The 22,507-nt window shown below is 40.2% G+C and overlaps 1 protein-coding gene across 1 annotated transcript in view; it reads right to left on the bottom strand.

Annotated features, from left to right (window-relative positions):
* Positions 1-8,731, bottom strand: part of BICDL1 (BICD family like cargo adaptor 1) — a 157,165-nt gene extending 148,434 nt beyond the window's left edge. Inside the window, exon 1 of the mRNA XM_056820934.1 lies at positions 6,344-8,731. Within this exon, the coding sequence (XP_056676912.1) occupies positions 6,344-6,799 (456 nt within the window). The 5' untranslated portion in view covers positions 6,800-8,731. The remainder of the gene's footprint in view (positions 1-6,343) is intronic.
* Positions 8,732-22,507: the final 13,776 nt, after the last annotated feature.

The raw sequence follows: 22,507 nt of genomic DNA on the forward strand, positions 1-22,507 counted from the left end.
GCAGCCCCAGGAAGGATATAAACAGCCACTGACCCCCCCCCCCCCCAAGTGACTTTCCTTATTAACATCCCCTTATTATTGGAATTGCTATGATTCTTATTCTTACTTAGCCCCAGGAAAAATAGATGAGAGCAACATGCTTACAGGGTTAATACAGATGTCCCACTTTGTCCCCCAGGATATTACCATGAGATCTCACTTACAAAATTAAACCTAAGGATTCTTATATAACCACTTAGTTAGGACCCTCTTGTCTAGGCATAAAAACTTCTGGCAAATCTGTGCTCTGAATTCCCTAACCTATATCTGGGTCATGTTGATTCTACCCTCTGACCCTGTTCTTAGCAACAATGTTTCATTGACTATCTCCCTAGGCTCCCTGTCTGTTGTTAGGTTCTATGGAAACATGTATGTTGAGAATGAAACTGTGTGCTAAGTAAATGTGTGATCATGAGGGTATAAAATAAAGCCAGGCCTCAGCTAAGGTGGAGCAGTTTATCCTGTGAAACTTGTGCTATGGGTTGAATGCAAAAGCTGTGTCCCATCCATCATTCCACTGACACTGTCCCACCTACAAGACCCCATTCCCTGTGGGAGGCTGGCTTACCCCACAGCAAGAATTGGCACTAAGTATCAGTTTAAAGGCAAAAGAGTGGTAAGGGTTAGGTAATTGTTGTTAAATGACTTGCTCAAAGGAAGGCAGTGTCAGAGGCTAAATTTGAACTCAGAATCTCTCATCTCCGAGCAATAAAAAGAACTCTAAAAGTGCTCAGAAATTCACAGGAGAGAAAATCCTTGAAAGGAGCCTACAACAAGACCTATAGCCTTGGATATTTATAATAATCAAGGTAAATTAGGAACCCTCATTTGAGAAAGTGAATTAGACCTCATTGCTATAACTGAGACTTAGTGGGAGTAAAATACTGGGCCTGACCACATCAATTAGCTTGCTAGTTGTTCTCTGTATCTAACGATCTATCTTCCAACTCTATGGCTTCTCTCTACCCTCAGTCCCCAAACTCTGGGGTTCATTCTCTCCTCACTTCTACCACTTAGAATTCCAACTTCCATTTAGAACCCAGGTCAGGTAGCATTTCCTGTGGCCTTTCCTGTTTCTCCCAGTTGCTAATGCTTGGTTCCTTCTGAAATTATTTTATGTTCTTCATTTATTTTTTTATTGAGCTATATACTTATCATATTGAGCTATATACCTATCATTATTGAGCTATATACTTATCATATCTACTCAGGAGACTGAAAACTCCTCAAGGGGGCTACTAGTTGGCAAAATGTACAGAGAAAACCTAAGTTCAGCTACAACTTGAGACATTTACTAGCTGTGTGACCCTTGGAAAGTCATTTCACCCTATCTGCCTTTGATTCCTCATCTGTAAAATAGGAATAGTAATAATAGCATCTGCCTCACAGGATCATTGAAAAATAAAATAAGCTAAATATAGGGGTCATCTGGGTAGCTCAGTGGATTGAGAGCCAGGCCTACAGATGGGAGATCTTGGGTTCAAATCTGACCTCAGACACTTCCTAGCTGAGTGACCCTGGTCAAGTCACTTAACCTCCATTGCCTAACCCTTACCACTCTTCTGCCTTGGAACCAATACACAGTATTGATTCCAAGATGGAAGGTAAGGGTTTTAAGAAAAAGAAAAAAAGATAAATATAAAGTGCTTTGTAAACCTTAAAGTACAATAAAAATGTGAGCTATTATTACTGAGGGATTTGCACAAATAAAGTGCTTAGGACATAGTAGACACTTAGAAAATGTTTGTTGAAATTTTGACTTAACTGATCCATTTTCTGACCCATAATTCCAGAGAAGCAATGATGAGGCATGCTACCCGAAAAGGCAGGTAAGAGACTCAGGAGTCAGAATTAAACATATAGGGGAAGCTAAGTAGCAGAGTGGACAAAGTGCCAGGTCTGGAGGTCCTGGATTCAAATTTGGCTGCAGACACTTCCTAGCTGTGTGGCCCTGGGCAAGTCACTTAACTTTGCTTAGCCTTTGGTCTTCTGTCCTAAAATTATTGCTAGGACAGAAAGTAAGGGTTAAAAAAAGAATTAGATTAAAAAAAAATAAAAATCTTACCTTCTGTCTTGGAATCAATACTGTATATTGGTTCCAAGGCAGAAGAGTGGTAAGAGCTAGGCAATAGGGGTGAAAGGACTTGCCCAGGGTCACACAGTAGACATTTTTTTGACATAGTCAAAATGCAGAAATTCATTTTTTTTTGTTTGACTATCAATATTTTCTATAAGAGTTTTGTTTTTCTTTTTTCACCTGGGAGGTAGGCGAGAGAGAGCAAATGCTTGCAAATTGAAAAATAAAAATTCAAAACAAATAGATGTTGAATTGAATTGAATTGACTAAGTTCATCCAAACCTGGGTTTGACTCTAAGATTCGAAGGAAATCAAAGCCTCAACATGCAGGGTCTTTCTCTATTATGAGGAATCCTTTTTAAAAAAATCTGTTAACAGATAAAGGAATGAATAGACTCTTCTGGGAGCTGCCCACTGAGAGCTGCTATACAACAGTGACTTTGCATTCAAATGTGAAATCCATTACTACTCAAACTGACTTTAACATGCTGTTCTTTCCATATTAGCTGTCTGTCTTTTCAACCAGATCCCTCACTGATGGAGCCAGAACATCAATTGTAAATCTCTGAGCAAAGGCCTGGTGTGGTAGTAATTCTTTCCGGAGTTGTGTTCCTGAATCACTCAAGAGAGACAACCTGTTATTTCTGTTCCACCATTTTAGTTGGAAATCAATACAGAATTCTATCCACTGAGTTCCTTACAAATAGGGTGTTTCTTTGGCAGCAGTTCAGAGGTGCTCTCAATCACTTTTGGGAGACACTATGGGTTTGTTTTCTGACCATAAAAATATGAAACAAATGGGTTCTAGAGCCCTAATTCACACTTGTAGCTGCTAGGTCATGGACGTATATGTTTACTGTCGGGAAACAGTGCAGGAAGCCCTGGATTCAAATTCTGAAACTTTCCAGCAGAGTGACTGGGCAAATCATTTACTTGTATATTCTCAGGAAAATGACTTAACCATAATGTTCCTCAGTTTCCTTATCTGTAAAATGAGCAGGCTGGACTATATGATCTAAGGTTCCTGCCATCTCTAAGTCTGTGAGGTCCTGACACTCTTTCAGTCTCAGTTTACCCCTTAACCCTTATTCCCTGAAGATCTTACCAAATATAGTTGTTAATGAAGGTTTAAAAGAGATGTTTATAAACTGCTTTGGTATCTTCAGAGTCCTATATTAGTATTAATGTTAACTCAAGTAGCTGCCTTTTAATCTTGCTTTTTTAAAAACTAGTTCATAAATGTAGATGGTCAGACCTTTCTTTCCATGGTTATGTAAAGTTAACTGTAGGGGCACTGAGGTGACTCAGTGGATAGAGTTGTGGGGACCTGAATTCAAATCTGACTTCAGACATTTCCTAGCTGTGTGACCCTAGGCAAGTCACTTAACCTCCATTTGCCTAGCCCTTGCTCTTTTGTATTAAGAGTTGTTCTTGGGACCAAAAGCGAGGATTTTTAAAAAGTTAAATATGATGCTAAGAGAAAATGCTTATATCTCCACTACAAGGACAGAGACTTTTTCTGTGATTTCACTGGTACAAGGAAGTCCCAGTCAAGGAGATTCCCTCCACCAACACAGGTCAACATCTTCCCTGAAACTCTGTAGTTTCAAAAGAATTGTTTTAGATCAACTTTTTGCTCTAGAGTTTTAAGTGACTTGCCCAGGATCATAAGAGCCATACTATTATTATTCATTACTATCATTATTTTTATAACTATTATTCTTGCCTCTGAGGTCATGCTACTTCTTAATTAAAATGCAGTTTCTTTTCTCATTTTCTTTTATATTTCAACAGTACATAGGATTGTAGACCTGGAAGGGGCCTTACAGGTATATACTGAAACATAAATAGGTCGGGGGCTGCCAGGTGGCATTGTGCATAGAATGCCAGGCCTAATGTAGGGAGGACCTGGGTTCAAATCTGATACTTCTTAGCTGTGTGACCCTGGGCAAGTCACTTATCCCCAATCACCTACCTCTTTTTTTTTTTGTCTTAGAGTTGTTACTAGGATAGGAGGTAAGGGCTAAAAAAGAAAGAAACATAAATAGCTAAAACATTTATTAAGTGCTTAGTGTATGTCAGGCACTGAGCTAAGAAGAATCCTTATTTTGCATATAAGAAAATTAAGACATAGAAAGAGAAACGGACTTGGTCCAGGTCCAGAATCAGAAAGGCAGTAATTGGGAGGGCCAGGATTTGAATCCAGAACCTTAAGACTCCAAATCTCATGTTCTTTCTTATTGCATTATATTTAACTTAAACTCTCATTTTAGAAAAGTTGCTGAATCTGAAGCTTTTTTTTTGTATATTTCAACTGGATGCCCATCTGACATTGGCAACACAAAACCATTCCCGGCTCTGGTCTTATGACACACATGGACAGTTAAGATAAAACCATAAACCCACTTATTAAAAAAAAACAAAACAAAACACCTTCCCTACTACCAGGGTCATAATTTTTCAACTCTTTCCTTTCCTTACCAAAAAAAAACTCCAAAAAAACAACAAAAAAAGAAAAATCCTTACCTTTGGTCAGAATCAATTCTAAGACATAAGAATAGCAAGGGCTAGGTAATCCTGGTCAAATGACTTGCCTAGGGCCACACAGCTAGGAAGGGTCTGGGGCCAGGTTTACAGGGACCTAATTTTCCAGAAAGTTTTCTCTGTTGTTAGCTAGAAACTATGGATAGGTGCTTTTCCCAGGCCTTTATTATGTAAAGTGCTTTGCAAACTTTAAAGTGCTATAAATGAGATAACTATTACTGTTATTTCTCTTATTATTGAAAAAAAAATCCACATGAATGAGTAGAAGTGCTGGGTGGGGTGGGGTGCAGGGCGGCATCCTCCAAACTCATTTGACCATGAACCATTTTGAAGCTTTAAATATATGGACAGAACCAAAAAAAATGCCAATCTGGTAAACTGAGGGTATGGATTTGTCCTAGGATAAAGGTAAGGTTCAGTTAATTTTGGAGAATAATAGGAGGTTAAAGTCAATTTTCATTCTGGAAAAATGGCACACTAATAAGTATTTTGGGTACCTATCTTAAAAATATTTGATATTTTGAGGGGAGAGTCTAGGATAGGAATTTGATCATGGAGTCCTTCTTCCTGTCATGCAGGATTTGATGGAACACAAAGATTGCTTTCCAAAAAAGACCAACCAATGGTACATAAGAAACACTACAATCAGTAGGAGGAGCAGATCCATCAGCAGCCAGGCATGTAGTGCCCGCCACCCAACTGCACGCGTAGCTGCAGAATACCTAGAAAAGTGCCCTTCCAAATCTGCTAAATGCCCAAGCCCCAAATGAAATCCACTCCTGGAAGTCACGTGGTCTGTCCCGGCATATAAGCTAGCCTGAGTTCTCTAGAACCTGCTACATTGTGCGATGCTCCGGGCACTGGACACTTCACAGGTCAGGCTCCTTCCTGGGCTCTCTTTTCCCAGAGCTTTGGAGCAGGCCAAAGAGAGAGCCTTGAATGCCCCAGTTGCTTTCTGTGAAGCCCATCTTGGTGGAACACTAATAGCTCCTCAGGAGGCCAGGCCACAGATTTTCAATATGGTGTGACTTTCTCCTGCTCTCTTTGTGGGAGTGTACAGGCTCTCCCAGTCATGGTGCAGATTGAATTCTCTCACACTGGAGGCTGGGATTATGTGCTCCATCTCAAGGAAGGCATCTATAGAAAAGCCATCAGAATTTGCATCTGAGGGAAAACAGGGTACTAAAATGCTAGACTTGGAACCCCACGGAGCCCCGGGTTCAAATCTCACCTCTGGCATTAGCTGTGTTGCCACAGCAGAACCATTTGGTCTTTATCAGACTCAGTTTCCTCATCTGAAAAATGAGGTTAAGTAGAGCACCTATCTCATAGGGTCTTAGATGAGACTCAGTTTCCTACTGTAAAATAAGACCAAGAATGGCACCTGTTTCACAGGGTCTCAAATTCGATGTTATATGTGAGTTCTAAATGTCAGTTCTTAGCTAGGCCCTGCCTCGAATTCTTGGGGGGGAGGGGGGAGTCTCAGGTAGTTCCTACATAGAGAGCTTTACCTGCTCAGCCCCTCCCCCTCCACGTGCACAGACCCTGGGGTGGTCTAAAAGCCAGTTCCCCCTGGGCAAAGACGGAAGGGGAGGGGGAGAAGCAGGTGCCCACTCCGCCGCCCCCCCTCACCCCGCAGCCCCGAAGGACCCCGCCCTAGGCTGAAGAGTCCTCCCTCCTCACCTCTAGTTTGTCGGTCAGCTCCTTATGCATCTGCTCATACTGCCGGCTCATGTCCTGGTTCCTCTCCAGCAGCGCCTTGCCTAGCCGGGCGGCCAGCACCAAGTCCTTTTCCTTCTGCCGGATCACCGACAGCAGTTCGGGTTCTTGCGGGGGCGAGGGCGGCTGCAGCAGCTGTCCCGGGCCCAGGGCCTCGGCAGCGTCGAGAAGCACCGGCTCGGCCTGGGGAAACTCTCCCGGGTCGGGCGGCCGCTCCCCGGCCGCCAGCAGCGCCAGCTCTTCCTCGAGCGCCAGTTCCAGCTCCCCCGGGCCTCCCGGGAAGGACACTAAGGCGGCGGCGGCAGCGGCTGAGCTCCGGTCTGAGTCCCCGCCAGGCCCCGGCAGCTCCATGCAGGAGGCGCTGTCCGCCTCGGCGGGTGCTGAAACGCTGCTGGCCAAGCCCAGGCAGTAGGCGGACATGGCCCGGGGGAGAGCCCGCTGCTGTGCGGGCCCTCGGCGCGCGCCAGGCTGCAGGGGGGTGGGGGTGGAGGTAGTTTGGGGTGGAGGGGGAGGGAGGAAGGGGCCCCCCGGTTTCGCGTCTCTGCACGCGCCCCGCTTCCGCTCCTACAGCCCTTCCTCCCCCTTCCTCCCCCCCCCTGCGCTGCCCCCTGGTCGCCTTTACACCGGCGTGAGCCGGGCCGGTCCCGGGAGCTCTCCCCGCCCGCCTCGCGCCCGGCGGCACGCGCGCCCAGCTTCCCCTCCCTCCCCTCCCCTCCCTCCCTCCCTCCCTCCCCTTCCCCGCCCCCGGGCTTGGCTGCTAGGTGCGCGCAAAGGAGGAGGAGGTGGTTGAGGAGGAGGAGGAGGAGGGAAGAGAGCAGAGAGGAGGGAGGGAAAGAAGGAGGGAGGAGGTGGAAGGAGAGAAGGAGGAGGAGCCGCGCCGGGTGCCGGGGTACTCGGGGTTCAGCTTCCTCTCTGCTGCTGCTTCTGCTGCGGCTTTAGCTGCAGCCCACCTCCCGGCAGGACCTCAAGGGCCGGGCTGCGCTCTGCTCTTGCTGCTGGCGTAGCTGCTCGCGGCGGCCCTCCCGTGCGGCAGTCCCTTTCCATGGCCCTCAGCTGACCAGCCCCAGCGTTGGTGTAGGCTACACTGGCCTGGGCTGTGGCACATGGTGCGGCGCGGACGCCTGGCACTCGTCCTCCTCTTAACCTCCGTCCTCCCCCTTCAGCCCTGCTAGAAAGTCTCTCCCTCTCTCTCAGTCCCAGCTAGGCCCAGTACTGCCCTACGGCCCCACCCCGGCGCCAGCCCAGCACGCAGCCCGGCCCACCCTGTCCTTCCGGCCGCGCCCCTAGGCGTCTGACACGCGCGGCACGGCACGGCACGGCGCGGCACGGCACGGTACAATTTGGGGCCACCTGTTCCCCTGGGCCACTTCCATTTGCCTCAGTCGCCTGGGGTCTCTGCTACTGGGCCTGGATCTTTGCCCTTGACCCAGCGGCCCGAAGCTTAACCCTTTCCCGGCCTTTCGCTTAAGCCTTCTCCCTCCTCATGTTCCCTGGGGGCCTCAAACTCTTAGGTCCAGAGTCTTTGCTCACAGTTCTGAAGAGGAATGGGATCGACGGTGCATATGTGCCTGTGAGTGTTGAGAATGAGGGACGGTAGTGTTTGCCACTAAATCTCAAAGTCTTAAAAGGGACAGGTGACAGGGAAAGCTGCTATGCCTGGGCATCTATGGGAGCTAAAGATCGAGGACTAGGACTTCGTGCCATAGCCTGGAGGAGGGATGCATGCTGTAGAAGGAGCACATAAAGGTTCCCACAGCCTTTTGTCCTTGGATGACACGTATATGTTTACGACTGTGAGATCCGAAGAGAAGCAGCCAAGAGAGGAAGGGAATATTTGTGGAGATGGGTTGAGGCTATCATGACAGCTCATATCACCCTTTCCCCTCTCCTCACACTAAAGCAAAACAAAACAAAAAGGTTTGTAGAAGAACTTTCTCTACAACATCCCTTATGCTTATTTTACACATTCTAAAGATGAGGAAAATGAGGTTCAGAAAAGCCTCTCCACAGTCACCCAGCTGGAGGCCGAAACCAAAGTATCCCGAGGTAATGTGGACAGAGTGGAGAGAGAACAGGATTGGAAGCCAGAAGATCTCCGATTCAAATCCTGCGTCTGCTTCTTAGGTGGGAAAGAAGAAGACGCCCCGGTCTGATGGGGAAAGTACTTCTTTTAAGAGTTAGAGAACCTGTAGTCAAATCCCACTTCAGGATTACTACTGATTTCACCTCGGGCAAGTCACTTAACCTCCCTGGAGTCAGTTTTCTTGTCTATAAAATGAGGTAGTTAAACTGGATGGCTGCAGGGATCCTTCTAGGTCTCCACTTGTGATCTTTTGAAGTGTCTTAGTATTTGTATGGACCAGTTAGGAGGGTAAGTGGATAGAGAACCAGGTTAACAGTCAGAAAGAGTTCAAATCCAGCCTCAGACACTAGCTGTATTACCCTGGGCTAGTCATTTAAGCCTGTTGGCTTCAGTTTTTTCATTTGTGAAACGAATCAGAAAAGGAAATGGCAAGCCACTCCAGTATCTTTGCTAAGAAAACTCCAAATGGTATTTTCATGAGTCAGACAGGACTGAAAAACAACACACACTAGAGGATTGCATAGAGTACTTGACTGATTGGGAATTAGAAAGATATGGGTTCTGATCTTGCCTCTTCTAGTTTCTAGAAGCTTGATTGTGGGCATGTCACAACTTCTTTGAACCTCTTATCTATCTGTAATATGGGTAAACAGTAAGTTGGAGATAGCTAGTATTGATAGTATAGATAGATATCTATATATAGTATAGATAGATAGATAGATAGTATAGATAGATAGTAGTAGGTAGAGTGCTACCCCTGGAGTCAGAAACACCTGAGTTCAAATTTTGCCTCAAACATTTACTTTCTGTGTGACCCTGGGCAAGTCACTTACTCTTGGTTTGCCTCAGTTCCCTCAAAGGTAAAATGGAGACAATAATAGCATCTACCTCCCAGGGTTGTTATATAATTTTGCATATGAGATAGCATGGGGAGGGAGCTCTTAGCATAATAAATATATAAATAATTGTTCTTTTTCCCCTTGCTTCCTCACCTACAGAATCTAACTCATTGAATAGTTAAAGTGAATAGGTAAAGTGAGAGAACATATGTAAAGTGCTTTGCAAACACTAAAGCATGATATAATTGTTACTATTATTACTTGTGTGACATGCAGCAAGTTATTTTGCCCTAATCCTCAGTTTCCTCCTCTGTAAAATGAAAAAAAAAAAAACAAAACAAGAAGTTGGATTAGGTGATTTCCAAATATCCCTTCCAACTCTAAAGTCCCATGATAGTTCAAATGCAAATCAATTTCTACTCCATCATGTTTTTTTTCAATATTTTGAGGATTTTTGATAGATACTCCTTTCACCAATACAGCTCTTTTATGATATGGGAAATGGTTCCACAGTTGCCACAGCTAGGAAAAATTTGTCAACTAGGGGTCAATATTCTGGCTATTAATCTCTCTCAATTTAACTTGACTGGTCATGGAAGATAGACATACTCTATCATGTTGAGGAGGGAAAATTCCTCTATGTGTGGGGGGTTGCCCAAAGAGGAATAATAGGGAAATTAATAATAATTAAACTTTAAGTATGAGAGTCTGAAACAAATGGTAGCCCAAAAGGTGACATATAGAAAAGTCTTCTGAAGGTCAAATATTGAACTGAATGGCATATTAGATTCAAGTCAAGTCAGTTCAATTCAACAAGCATTTAAAAAAATCTTTCAATATTTTATTTTTTCCAAATTATATTTTTAAACAATATTTAACATTAGTTTAAAATTTTTTAGATCCAAATTCTCTCCTTCCCTCCCCCCTGCTGAGATGGTAAACACTTTGATATAAGTTATACATATGATATGAAAAACACATTTCCATATTCTTCATATTGTGGAAAAAGTCAAATATCAATAGCAGTGTGATCCTGGACAAGTCACTTAACCCCAATGGCCTAGCTTTTTCTGCTCTTCTGCCTTGGAACCAATACTTAGTATCCCTTCTAAGACAGAAAGTAAGGATTAAAACAAAAGAAGACACATGTCAAAAACAAAAGCAAAAAACAACCCATGAAGAAAATAAAGTGAAAAATAATATGCTTTGATCTACATTCATACTTTATCAGTTCTACTCCTGGAGGTGGATAGCATTTCTCATTAGTTTTCTCATTTCCTCATTAGGTCTTTAAGAATTGTCTTGAATTATTATACTTCTAAGAATAGTTAGATCATTCACAGTTGATCAGTGTACAATATTTCTGTTGCTGTATATAATGTTCTCCTGGTTTTGCTTACTTCATTCTGCATCTGTTGATGTAGGCCCATCCAGCTTTTTCTGGAATCATCCTGCTCATCATTTCTTTTTTAAACTTATTCATTTCATTTATTTACTTATTACCAATTATCTGTTATAACTAATTTTTACACAAGTTTTCCCAAGTTATATGATTAAATTTATCTCCCTCCCTCCCTTCCTTCTCTTCTGGTTCTGGCAGGCAATTCCATCTGGGTTATACACTCATCATTTCTTATAGCACAATAGTATTCTGTCAGGTCTGGCCTGACAAGGTCCAGGGGTCCTCAAAGGGAATAAGAAGGATGATGCAAAACACAATGAGATCAGGAGGACCAAGAAACTGATGATTTTCAAGGTGAAGTTTATTGAGTGTAGCTTCTACTTTATAGGGGCAGAAAAACAAGCTGGGGATTTTGCACAAGCTTTTCATATACACCAGCAAAAAGTCATGATTAATGGAGTGGGCTCAAGTGGTTACAATGCAGTCTACATACCTCATTGAGCTTTAGACAAAGATTCTATGAAAGAATAAATCATCATGTGAAAGAATCTATACTTAGTGTTCCAAGGAATGGGTACACCAGTACCCATTGTATAGAACTTCTTGTGGAGGTGGGGGGAGGGTGGGAGAAGAAAATGGGAGGCTTGAAGCTACAGGTCTCAGGGTGAGAGGTGAGATACATGACAAACATCAGCTGCTGTATGGCCCAGAGCTGTGCTCAATGGGTCTCAGGCTTCTTTCTGCCTTCTACATTTCCTCCCTTTATATTTAAATCAGACAAGCTCTATCAATAGAATCTATACAGTGATGATGATGACAATACAAGTCCTTATTATTCCTAGTTACCTTGATAAAATTATGAATCATCATTACATATGGGGTAAAAACACAAACTTTTACATAATAATAGATACAAATAGTTTCTCTTCTCCCTCCCCTGCTGAAGAAATTTCTTTGGGACACAGTCCTAGTAGTAGTATTGGTGGAGCAAAGGGTATGCACCATTTTATGGTCCTTTGGGCATATTCCAAATTGTCCTCCATATTGGTTGGATCATTTCATAACTCCACCAACAGTACATTAGTGTTCCAACTTTTTCACATTCCCACCAATATTTATCATTTTCCTTTTCTGTCGTATTAGCCAAGCTGATAGCTGTGAGGTGGTACTTCAGAGTTGTTTTAATTTGCATTTCTCTAATCAATAGTTATGTAGAGCATTTTTTCATCTGGTGGTAGGTAGCTTTAATTTCCTCTAAAAACTCCCTGTTCATATCCTTTGGCTATGGGAGTGATTTGTATTCTTATAAACTTGACTAAGTTCTCAATATATTTGAGAAATGAAGTCTTAATTAAAGACACTTTCTATTAAAAAATCCCCCCCAACTTCCTGTTTCCATTCTAATGGTAGTTGCATTGGTTTTGTTTGTGCAAAAACTTTAAATTTTAATATAATCAAAATTATCCATTTTATATCTTGTAATGTTCTTTATTCCTTGTTTAATCATAAGTTCTCCTCTTATCCATAGGCCTGACAGGTAAACTATTTCATGCTTCCTTAATTTGCTATAGAATCACTCTTTGTCTAAATCATTTTTACCTTATCTTGGCATATGGTGTGAGATGGTATGAGGTATCTAGTTTCTGACATAATGCTTTCCAGTTTTCCAAACAGTTTTTGTCAAAAAGTAATTTCTTGTTCATTTATCAAACACTAAATTATTGTGTGTTGTGTCCCTAATCTATTCCACTAATATACCACTATTTCTTAGCCAGTATCAGATTATTTTGATGATTACTGATTTATAATACAGTTTAAGATCTGGTATTACTATGCCACCTTCCTTTACTTTTTTTAATCATTAATTCCCTTCATATTTTTTACCTTTGTTCTTCTAGATGAATTTTGATTTTTTTTTCTGACTCTCTCAAAAATTTTTTTTTGTAGTTTGATTAGTATGGCACTAAATAAGTAAATTAATTTAGGTAGAATTGTCATTTTTATTACATTAGTTTAACCTACCAAGAAACAACTGATATTTTCCCAATTGTTTATTTTTTATTTTATTTGTGTGAAAAGTGTTTTGTAATTGTGTTCAGATAACTACTGGGTTTGTCTTGGTTCCCAAATCTACAGTTATTTTAAATGGAATTTCTCTTTCTATCTCTTCCTGCTGGACTTTGTTGGTGATGTATAGAAATGCTGATGATTTATTTGGGTTTATTTTATATTCTGAAACTTTTCTAATTATTTGTTAATGATTTCAACCTGTTTTTAGTTGATTTTCTAGATTTCTGATAGTATGCATATCATCATTTCATCTGCAACAATTGATAGTTTAGTTTCTTCATTGCCTATTCTAATTTCTTCAATTTCTTTTTCTTTTCTTATTTCTATAACTAGCATTTCTAGTACAATATTTTATCAAAGGAGTGATAATGGATATCTTTGTTTCACCCCTGACCTTACGGGAAAGGCTTCTAGCTTATCTCCTTTATAGATAATGCTTACTTATGGTTTTAGATAGATACTACTTATCATTTTAAGAAAAGCTCCATTTATTTATTTATTCCTTTGCTATCCAGTGTTTTAAATAGGAATGGGTGTTGTATTTTGTCAAAGGCTTTTTATGCATCTATTGAGATAATGATTTGATTTCTGATGGTTTTGTAATCAATATGGGCAACTATGCCAATAGTTTTAATATTGAACCAATCCTGCATTCCTGGTGTTAAGTATATGATCCTTATGATATATTGCTATAATCTCCTTGCTAGCATTTTATTTAAAAAATTTGCATCAATATTCACTAGGGAAATTGACCTTTCTTTCCCTTTTTTGCTCTTCCTGGTTTAGGTATCAGCATCATATTTAAATCTTGAAAAGAATTTGGTAGACTCCGTCCTTGCCTATTTTTTTTCAAATAGTTTATCTAGAATTGGAATCAATTGTTTGCTTTTAAAAATATATTTTTTTAAATCCTTACCTCTGTCTTAGTATAAGTTCAGAGACAGAAGAGTACCAAGGCTAGGCAATTGGGGTTAAGTGACTTGCCCAAAGTCACATGGCTAGGAAGTGTCTGAGGCCAGATTTGAATCCTGATCTTCCCAGCTCCAGGCTTGGTTCTCCATCTACTGTGCTACCCAGCTATATTAGAATTCACTGGTGAATCCATCTGGCTCTGGGGATTTTTTTTCTTTAGGGAGTTCATTGATGGCTTGTTCAATTTCTTTTTCTAAGATAGGATTATTTAAGTATTCTATTTCCTTTTCTGCTAATTATATTTTTATAAATATTCATCCATTTCATTTAGATTGTCAGATTTATTGGCATGTAATTGAGCAAAATAGCTCCTAATAATTGCTATAATTTCCCCTTCAATTGTTGGTGAATTTACCCTTTTCATTTTTGGTGCTGGCAATTTGGTTTTCTTTTTTTTTTTAATCAAATTAACTAATGGTTTATTTATTTTATTGCTTTTTTTCTGTAAAATGGCTCTTAGTCTTATTTGTTAGTTAAATGGGTTTTTTGCTTTCATTTGTACTCACCTCTCCTTTGATTTTTCAGGATTTTCAATTTGGCATTTAATTGGGGATTTAAAATGTTCAACAAGTGTTTACTTATTTATTTTTAAAATCTTACCTTGTCTTAGAATCAATACTGTGTATTGTTTCCAAAGCAAAAGAGCTGTAAGGGCTAGCCAATGGGGGTTAAGTGACTTGCTCAGGGTCATACTGGTAGGAAGTGTCTGAGGCCAGGTTTGAACACAGGACCTCCCTCTCTAGACCTAGCTCTCAATCCACTGGGCCACCCAGCTGTCTTCTCAACAAGCATGTATTAAGGATTTACTGTGTACCAGCTATGTAGAGATATCTTTCTTTAGATATTAGTTGGTTATTGTCCTTTGTACTCAAAGAAGGACAAAATGACACTACTATGTTGGGGGTCAATGCACAGTATGTCCAACTGTGGCTGATCAGAACAGTATGAGCTCAGAAGATTCTACCACAGATTGGGCGCATGCACACACATACACACACACATTTGGGAGGGAAACATCTCTAAATTTGTGCACCTCACATTTCTCTGGATCTTCTGCAATTCTACTTTGCTTGAAGAGCACAACACTCCTTTGATGCAGGCCCACCACGCTGGACAGCCCTGTGCCAGTGTCTCCTATGTCTTACAATTGATATCATAGTTCTTCAAAGAGATCCTGGGAGTGTCCTTGTATCATTTCTTCTACCTCCTTGTGAGTACTTCCCTTGTGTAAATTTTTCATAAAAGAATCTTTTAGGCAGTTGTATGTTTGGTTTTTGAACAAGGTGGCCAGCCCATCAGAATTATACTCTCTAGGGTAGTGATGGCAAACCTTTTAGAGACCCTGTGCTGTGCCCCCCCCCCGAGACTGCATGCTGTGCCCTACCTCACCACCAAGTTCTGGGTGCATCCTAGCCCTCCCTTACCCCACACAGGAGAGGGAGAAAGCACTCCCATTGGGTTACTGGGCAAAGGGGTGAGTGAAGTGAGGAATGTCCTCAGTGAATATAGAGAGGGGAAGGGGAGTAGCCCAAGCACTCTGCTCCTCTCTGGCTCTGCTGCCTGTGAGTCACCCACCTTACCCACTGTATACTCTCATTGGGCTGCTGGGCAGAGAGGTGGATAATGTGAAAAAATGTCATCAAGTAAGGTGGAGAGAGGGAGGGGAACAGCCCTGCTAAGTACCCCTGCCTTTCTAGTAACAAACTCAGGGGTGGAGGGAATGGGGGAAAGAGGGGAGCACACTTGCCCACAGAGAGTGCTCTGTGTGCCATAGGTTCATCATCACTGCTCATCACAGAGCATAGTAGAGTTTGAATGGTTGATAATTCAGCTAGGAAAAGTACCTATCTTTCTGGGTGATCATCAGACTCTTTGTAAGACAATTCAGTGGAAGTGATTTAGTTTGTTGGCATGGCACTGGGATACTGGCCAGACTTCACAGGCATACAACAATGAGGTCAGCCAATGGCTCTATAGACCTTTGGTTTGGTGGGCAGTCCTATACCTATTCTCTTCAACACTTTCCTTCAGAGCCTCCCAAACAATGAGCTAGCTCAGGCAATATGTGCATCTACTTCATCATCTTTGTGGACATCCCTCAAAAGTGTACTGCCAAGGTCAGTGAACTTAGCCACAGATTGAAAATTTCTCCATTTGCTGTAACCAATGGTTCCGCGTACAGATGGTGTAGGGCTGGTTGGTGGAGAATTTCTGTTTCCTTGGTGATAATTGTCAGGTCAAAATTAGCACAAGCAGCAGAAAATTGGTCCATACTCTCTTGCCTCTCAGTCTCAGAGGTTACACTGAGGGCACAACCATGTGCCAACAGAAAGTTGTGAACCAACTCTCCTTCCACTTTATTCCTGGCTTGCAGCCTTTTCAAGTTAAATGACTTACCATCCATGTAGTAACTGACCCTGATGCCTAGTTTTTGTCTGTATTGAAGATATGACAACATTGCTGAAAATGCCATGCTAAAAAGCATGGGAAGGAAGACAGAGCCTTGATTCACTCCACTGGTGATAGGAAAAGCAAGAGAACAGTGTCCATTATCCAGAACTTGTGCAAGCATATCATCATAGAGCTGGTATATGATACTAATGAACTTCTCTGGGCAACCAAGTTTTGCCATGATCTTCCACAAGCTTTCATAACTGACTGAAGCCTTTGATACTCTTGAGATGGATAGATAATACTACAGAAAAAAAAAACAAACATGATCAGACTTTGAATGATAGTGGCAGATAGAAGGAACTGGCATGCTATGATCCATTGGGGGCACAAAGAGTCAAATTGAGTGTTTGAATAACAACAAATTTTACAGATAGCATAAAATCATAGGGAATAGTTAACTCATTGGATAACAGAATCAAATTCCCAAAAGAGTCTTAGAGGCATTGGGCTAAGCTTTATACGATGAAATTCAATAGGAATAAATGCAAACTCTTGGATTATAGTTCAACAAATCAGTAACACAAGTGCTCAAAAGAAGTCCTTGGAGAAGTCATTTTAGAAAAGAGTGCCAGGAACTCTATTAAGCATTTCATAAATATTATTTCATTAGATCTTCACAATATCCCCATTTTAAAGTTGAGGAAACTGAGGCAGACAGGTGTTATATGATTTGTCAAGGGACATCCAGCTAGTAAGTGTTTGGGGCTGGATTAAAACTTGGGTCTTGGGGACAGCTGGGTAGCTCAGTGGATTCAGAGCCAGACCTATAGATGGGAGGTCCTAGGTTCAAATCTGACCTCAGACTCTTCCCAGCTGTGTGACCCTGGGCAAGTCACTTGACCATCATTTCCTAACCCTTACCACATTTCTGCCTTGGAACCAATACACAGTATTGATTCCAAGACAGAAGGTAAGGGTTTAAAAAAAATTGGGTCTTCTTGATTCCAGGCCTAGTGTTCTAGAGATCCAATGTATTTAAAATGAGAAGTTTTGGGTAGATGGCCTCTAAAATTTCTTCCAGATATGAATCTATAATCCTATGAACTGAATATAGCTCTTTTTTACATCACTGCCTTCTCCACTGGTCATCCAGATTGCTTGTTTGTTTATGATCAGGTTACTGATGTGGCATCTTTCATATACTTCAAACTATTAGAAAGTTTTTCCTTATATTGAGCCAAAATCTGCCTCCCTGCAACTTCTGCCCTTTGAAGTACATTCTACCTCCTCCCCCCACCTGTAGCAACATAAATATTAAAATATTTGAAGCCAACTTTCATGTCTCCTCTAACTCTTCTCTATTCCAGGTTAAACATCCCTAGTCCCCTCCATTGTCTCCTTGTTTCCCGACCATTCTTGCTCTGGGAACCCCCTAGTTTTTCAATGTCCTTCTTCATACATGGCATCCAGAATGGAGCATAATTTTTCTGTTCAACACTAGATTCATTATACTATTGTTGATGCAACCAAAGAGCACCATTAATGATAGTCACATTTTTCTATTGGCTTCCATTGAGCTTAAGGTCACCTAACATCCCTAAATCTTTTTCATAAGCCACTGAAAATCCAACTGCCATTTCATCCAGGATTTGTGCTATTATTTGTTGAACCACAGTCTAAGAGTTTGTATTTATTCCTATTGGATTCCATCTTATAAAGTTCTGCCCAATGCCTCTCAGACTCTTTGGGGAACTTGATCCTGCCATCCAATGAGTTATCTATTCCCAACTATTCCTTCCAGTTTCATGTTATCTACACTCCCACAATATCTTATGAGATCACCGATCCATTTAAATATGAATAGGATTAACGTTTCTTGAATCTGATCTGTCAGTCATAAAGCATTTATTAACAAACTGTGCCAGGCTTTGTGCTAAGGACCGAGGACACAAAGACAGATGTGAAATGGTGCCTGGCCTAAAGAAGCTTCTGTTCTTTTAAATTTTTTTTATTTAATTGAATTTATTTCCAGGTATTTTAGTCCCTCCCATAGAAAATATCACCCAACAAAAGATATATGCATATAAATTGTCTTTCATATTTCCATTTTTTAGTTCATTTTCTGTAGGTGGACACTCACAAGTTATTCTTCAAATACCAACCATAAGTTGTATATAATGTTCTCTTGTTTCCATTCATTTCACTCTTCATTATTCCATGTAGATCTTTCCAAGCTTAAGAAAAATTACTTGCTCATTGTTTCTTACAGCACAGTAGTATTCTATCACCATCATATACCACTATTTGTCCAATCATTCCCCAATTGATGGGTATCCCTTCAATTTCCAGTTTTTTGTCATCAGAGAGCCGCCATAAATATCTTGGAATATATAGGTTCTTTTCCTTTCCCCCTTAACTCCATGAGAAACAGATTGGGCAATACCATTGTTGGGTCTAAGGATATAAACAATTTTATAACTCTTTGGGCATAATTTTGATTGCACTCCAAAACAGTTGGATCAATTCACAGTTCCACCAACAGTGTATTAGTGCCCTCATTTTCCTACATTCCCCCCAACATTTGTCATTTCTCCCTTGTATTGTTTTAGTCAAATTGATAAGTGAGATACTTCAGAATTGTTTTGATTTGCATTTCTTTAATCAGTGGTGATTTAGAGCATTTTTTCATATAACTATATATGGCTTTGATGTCTTCGTTCAAAATATGTTCTGCTCATTTTTCAAATGGGGGATGGCTCTTATTCTTAGAAATTTGACTAAGTTCACTACATATTTTAGATATGAGACTTCTTTTTTTGAATTTTAAAAATAATTATTTATTTGGAATATTTTTCTGTGGTTACATGATTCATGATTTTCCTTACCCCTCTTCCCCACCCTCTACCAGAGCTGGCAAGCAATTTCACTGGTTTATACATGTATCATTGTTCAAAACCTATTTGCATGTTATTCCTATTTGCAATAGAGTGACCATTTCATCAAACTATGTGATCAATCATATGTTTTTCTTCTGCATTTCTACTCCCATAGTTCTTTCTCTGGCTGTGGATAGCATTCTTTCTCATATGTCCCTCAGAATTGTCCTGGATTATTGCCTTGCTACTAGCAGAGAAGTCCATTACATTCGATTGTGCCCCAGTGTATCCGTCTCTGTGTACAATGTTCTCCTGGTTCTGCTCCTTTCACTCTGTATCAATTCCTGGAGGTTGTTCCAGTCTCCATGGAATTCCTCCACTTTATTATTCCTTTGGGCACAATAGGATTCCATCACCAACATATACCACAATTTGTTCAGCTATTCCCCAATTGAAGGGCATCCCCTCACTTTCCAATTTTTTGACACCACAAAGAGCACAGCTATGAATATTTTTGTACAAGTCTTTTTCCTTATGAACTCTTTGGGGTACAAACTCAACCTATGGCTGTATCAAAGAGCAGGTAGTCTTTTAGCACCCTTTGTGCATAGTTCCAAATTGCCCTCCAGAATGGTTGGATCAATTCACAACTCCACCAGCAATGCATTGGTGTCCCAATTTTGCCACATTCCCTCCAGCATTAATCACTTTCCTTTGTTGTCATATTGGCCACTCTGCTAGGTATAAGGTGGTACCTCAGAGTTGTTGTTATTTGCATTTCTCTAACCAGGAGGGATTTAGAACATTTTTTCTTCTTGTTAAAAATTTTATTTATTTAATTTAAAATACTTTTCCATGGTTACATGATTCATGTTCTTTCCCTTCCCTTCTCCTTCCCTCCTCCCATTGCCAACAAGCAATTCCACTGGGTTTCACATGTATCACTGATCAAAACCCATTTGCATATTGCTGATGTTTGCACTAGGGTGATCATTTAGAATCTACATCCCCAATCATATTCCCATCAACCCATGTGATCAAGCAGTTGTTTTTCTTCTGTGTTTCCACTCCCACAGTTCTTCTCTGGATATGGATAACATTCTTTCTCCTAAGTCCCTCAGAATTGTCCTGGATTATTGCCTTGCTACTAGCAGAGAAGTCCATTACATTCGATTGTACCCCAGTGTATCCGTCTCTGTGTACAATGTTCTCCTGGTTCTGCTCCTTTCACTCTGCATCACCTCCTGGAGTTCGTTCCAGTTCACATGGAATTCCTCCAGTTCATAATTTCTTTTACCACAATAGTATTCCATCATCAACAGATACCACAATTTGTTCAGCCATTCCCCAATTGAAGGGCATCCCCTCATTTTCCAATTTTTTGACACCACAAAGAGCGCAGCTATGAATATTCTTGTACAAGTCTTTTTCCTTATTATCTCTTTGGGGTACAAACCCAGCAGTGCTATGAGCTAGATCAAAGGGCAGGCAGTATTTTAGTGCCCTTTGAGCATAATTCAAATTGTCTTCCAGAATGGTTGGATCAATTCACAACTCCACCAGCAATGCATTAATGTCTCAACTTTTCCACATCCCCTCCAGCATTTATTACTTTCCTTTGCTGTCATATCAGCCAAACTGCTAGGTGTGATGTGGTACCTCAGAGTTGTTTTGATGTGCATTTCTTTAATTATAAGAGATTTAGAACACTTTTTCATGTGCTTAGGATAATTTTTCATGTGATTATTGATAGTTTTGATTTCTTCATCTGAAAACTGCTTACTTATGTCCCTTGGCCATTTGTCGATTGGGTAATAACTTGATTTTTTTTTTGTAAACTTGACTTAATTCCTCATATATTTGGGAAATTAAACCTTCGTCAGAGAGTTTTGTTATAAAGATTTCCCCCAGTTTGTTGCTTTCCTTCTAATTTTGGTTATATTGAATGTATTTGTACAAAAGCCTTTTGATTTGATGTAATCAAAATAATTCATTTTATATTTTGTTATGTTCTCTATCTCTTGCTTGATCTTAAATTCCTTCTTTCCCCACAGATATGACAGGTATACTATTCTATGTTCACTGAATAGATATGAGACTTCTGAGAAACTGTCTATAAAATTTCTCCCCCAGTTTTCTGCTTTCCTTATGTTAGCTATATTAATTTTATTTGTACAGAAACTTTTAGTGTGTTCCCTGTTCTTCTAAATTGCTTATATCTCTTTTATGACCAACTAATGTATTTATTTTGATCTTAGTGAATTATGTAAGATATTGGTCTGTATCTACTTTCTGCCAAACTACTTTCCAATTGTTTCAGTAATTTTGATCAAATAATGCATTCTTATCCCCCAAAATTGGATCTATATTTTTGTCAAATACAAATATTGTTCTGTTCCACTGATCTATCTTTCTGTTTCTAACCAGTACCAGATAGTTTTGATAATTTCTTCTTTAAAGTAGGTTAAAATTTGGTATTTCTAGATCTCTTTACTTTTTTTTTGTTAATTCACTTGATATTCTTGACCTTTTGTTCTTTCAAATGAACTTTTATTTTTTTTTAGCTCAATCAAATAATTTTTTTGCTAATTAAATTGGGAGAACATTGAATAAGTAGATTAGGTAGAACTATCATTTTAATTATATTGGCTCTGCCTGCCCATGAACAATTAATATTGCTCCAATTACTTACCTATGACTTTACTTGTGTAAAAAATGTTTTATAATTATGTTCATATAGTTCCTGGGTTTGTTTTGGCAGGTATACTTCCAGGTATTTTATTCTATTTGAGGTTATTTTAAATGGGATTTCTCTTTCTATCTCTTCTTGCAAAAAATCACTAAAATATATATATAACACTGATGATTTATGTGGTTTTATTTTGTATACTGCTACTTTGCTAAAATTATTGATAGTTTCAACTAACTTTTTGGTTAAATGTCCATGATTTTCCACATATATCATCTGCAGAAAGAAATATTTTTATCACCTCTTTGTCCATTCTGATTCCTTCTATTCCTTTTTTCTTATTGCTATGCTAGCATTTCTAATACGATAATAAATAATATTGATGATAGTGGGCATCCTTGTTTCACTCGATCTTATTGGGAAGATTTGTAGCTTATCCTCATTACAAGTAATACTTGCTGATGGTTTTAGGGATATGCTTCTTATTGTAAGAAAAAATTCATTTATAGCTATGCTATAAATGTTTTTTTAAACCCTTACCTTCTGTCTTGGAATCAATACTGTGTATTGATTCTGAGGTAGAAGAGTGGTAAGAGATAGGCAAAGGTGGTCAAGTGACTTGCCCAGGGTCACACAGTTGGGAAGTGTCTGAGGCCAGATTTGAACCTAGGACCTCCCATCTATAGGCCTGGCTCTCAAACCACTGAGCTACCTAGCTGCCCCCTCCAGTGTGTGTGTGTGTGTGTGTGTGTGTGTGTGTGTGTGTTTTTAAACAAGAATGAATGTTGTATTTTGTCAAAAGC

Source organism: Monodelphis domestica, chromosome 3, assembly GCF_027887165.1.
Source record: "Monodelphis domestica isolate mMonDom1 chromosome 3, mMonDom1.pri, whole genome shotgun sequence".
NCBI classification, from domain to species: Eukaryota; Metazoa; Chordata; class Mammalia; order Didelphimorphia; family Didelphidae; genus Monodelphis; species Monodelphis domestica.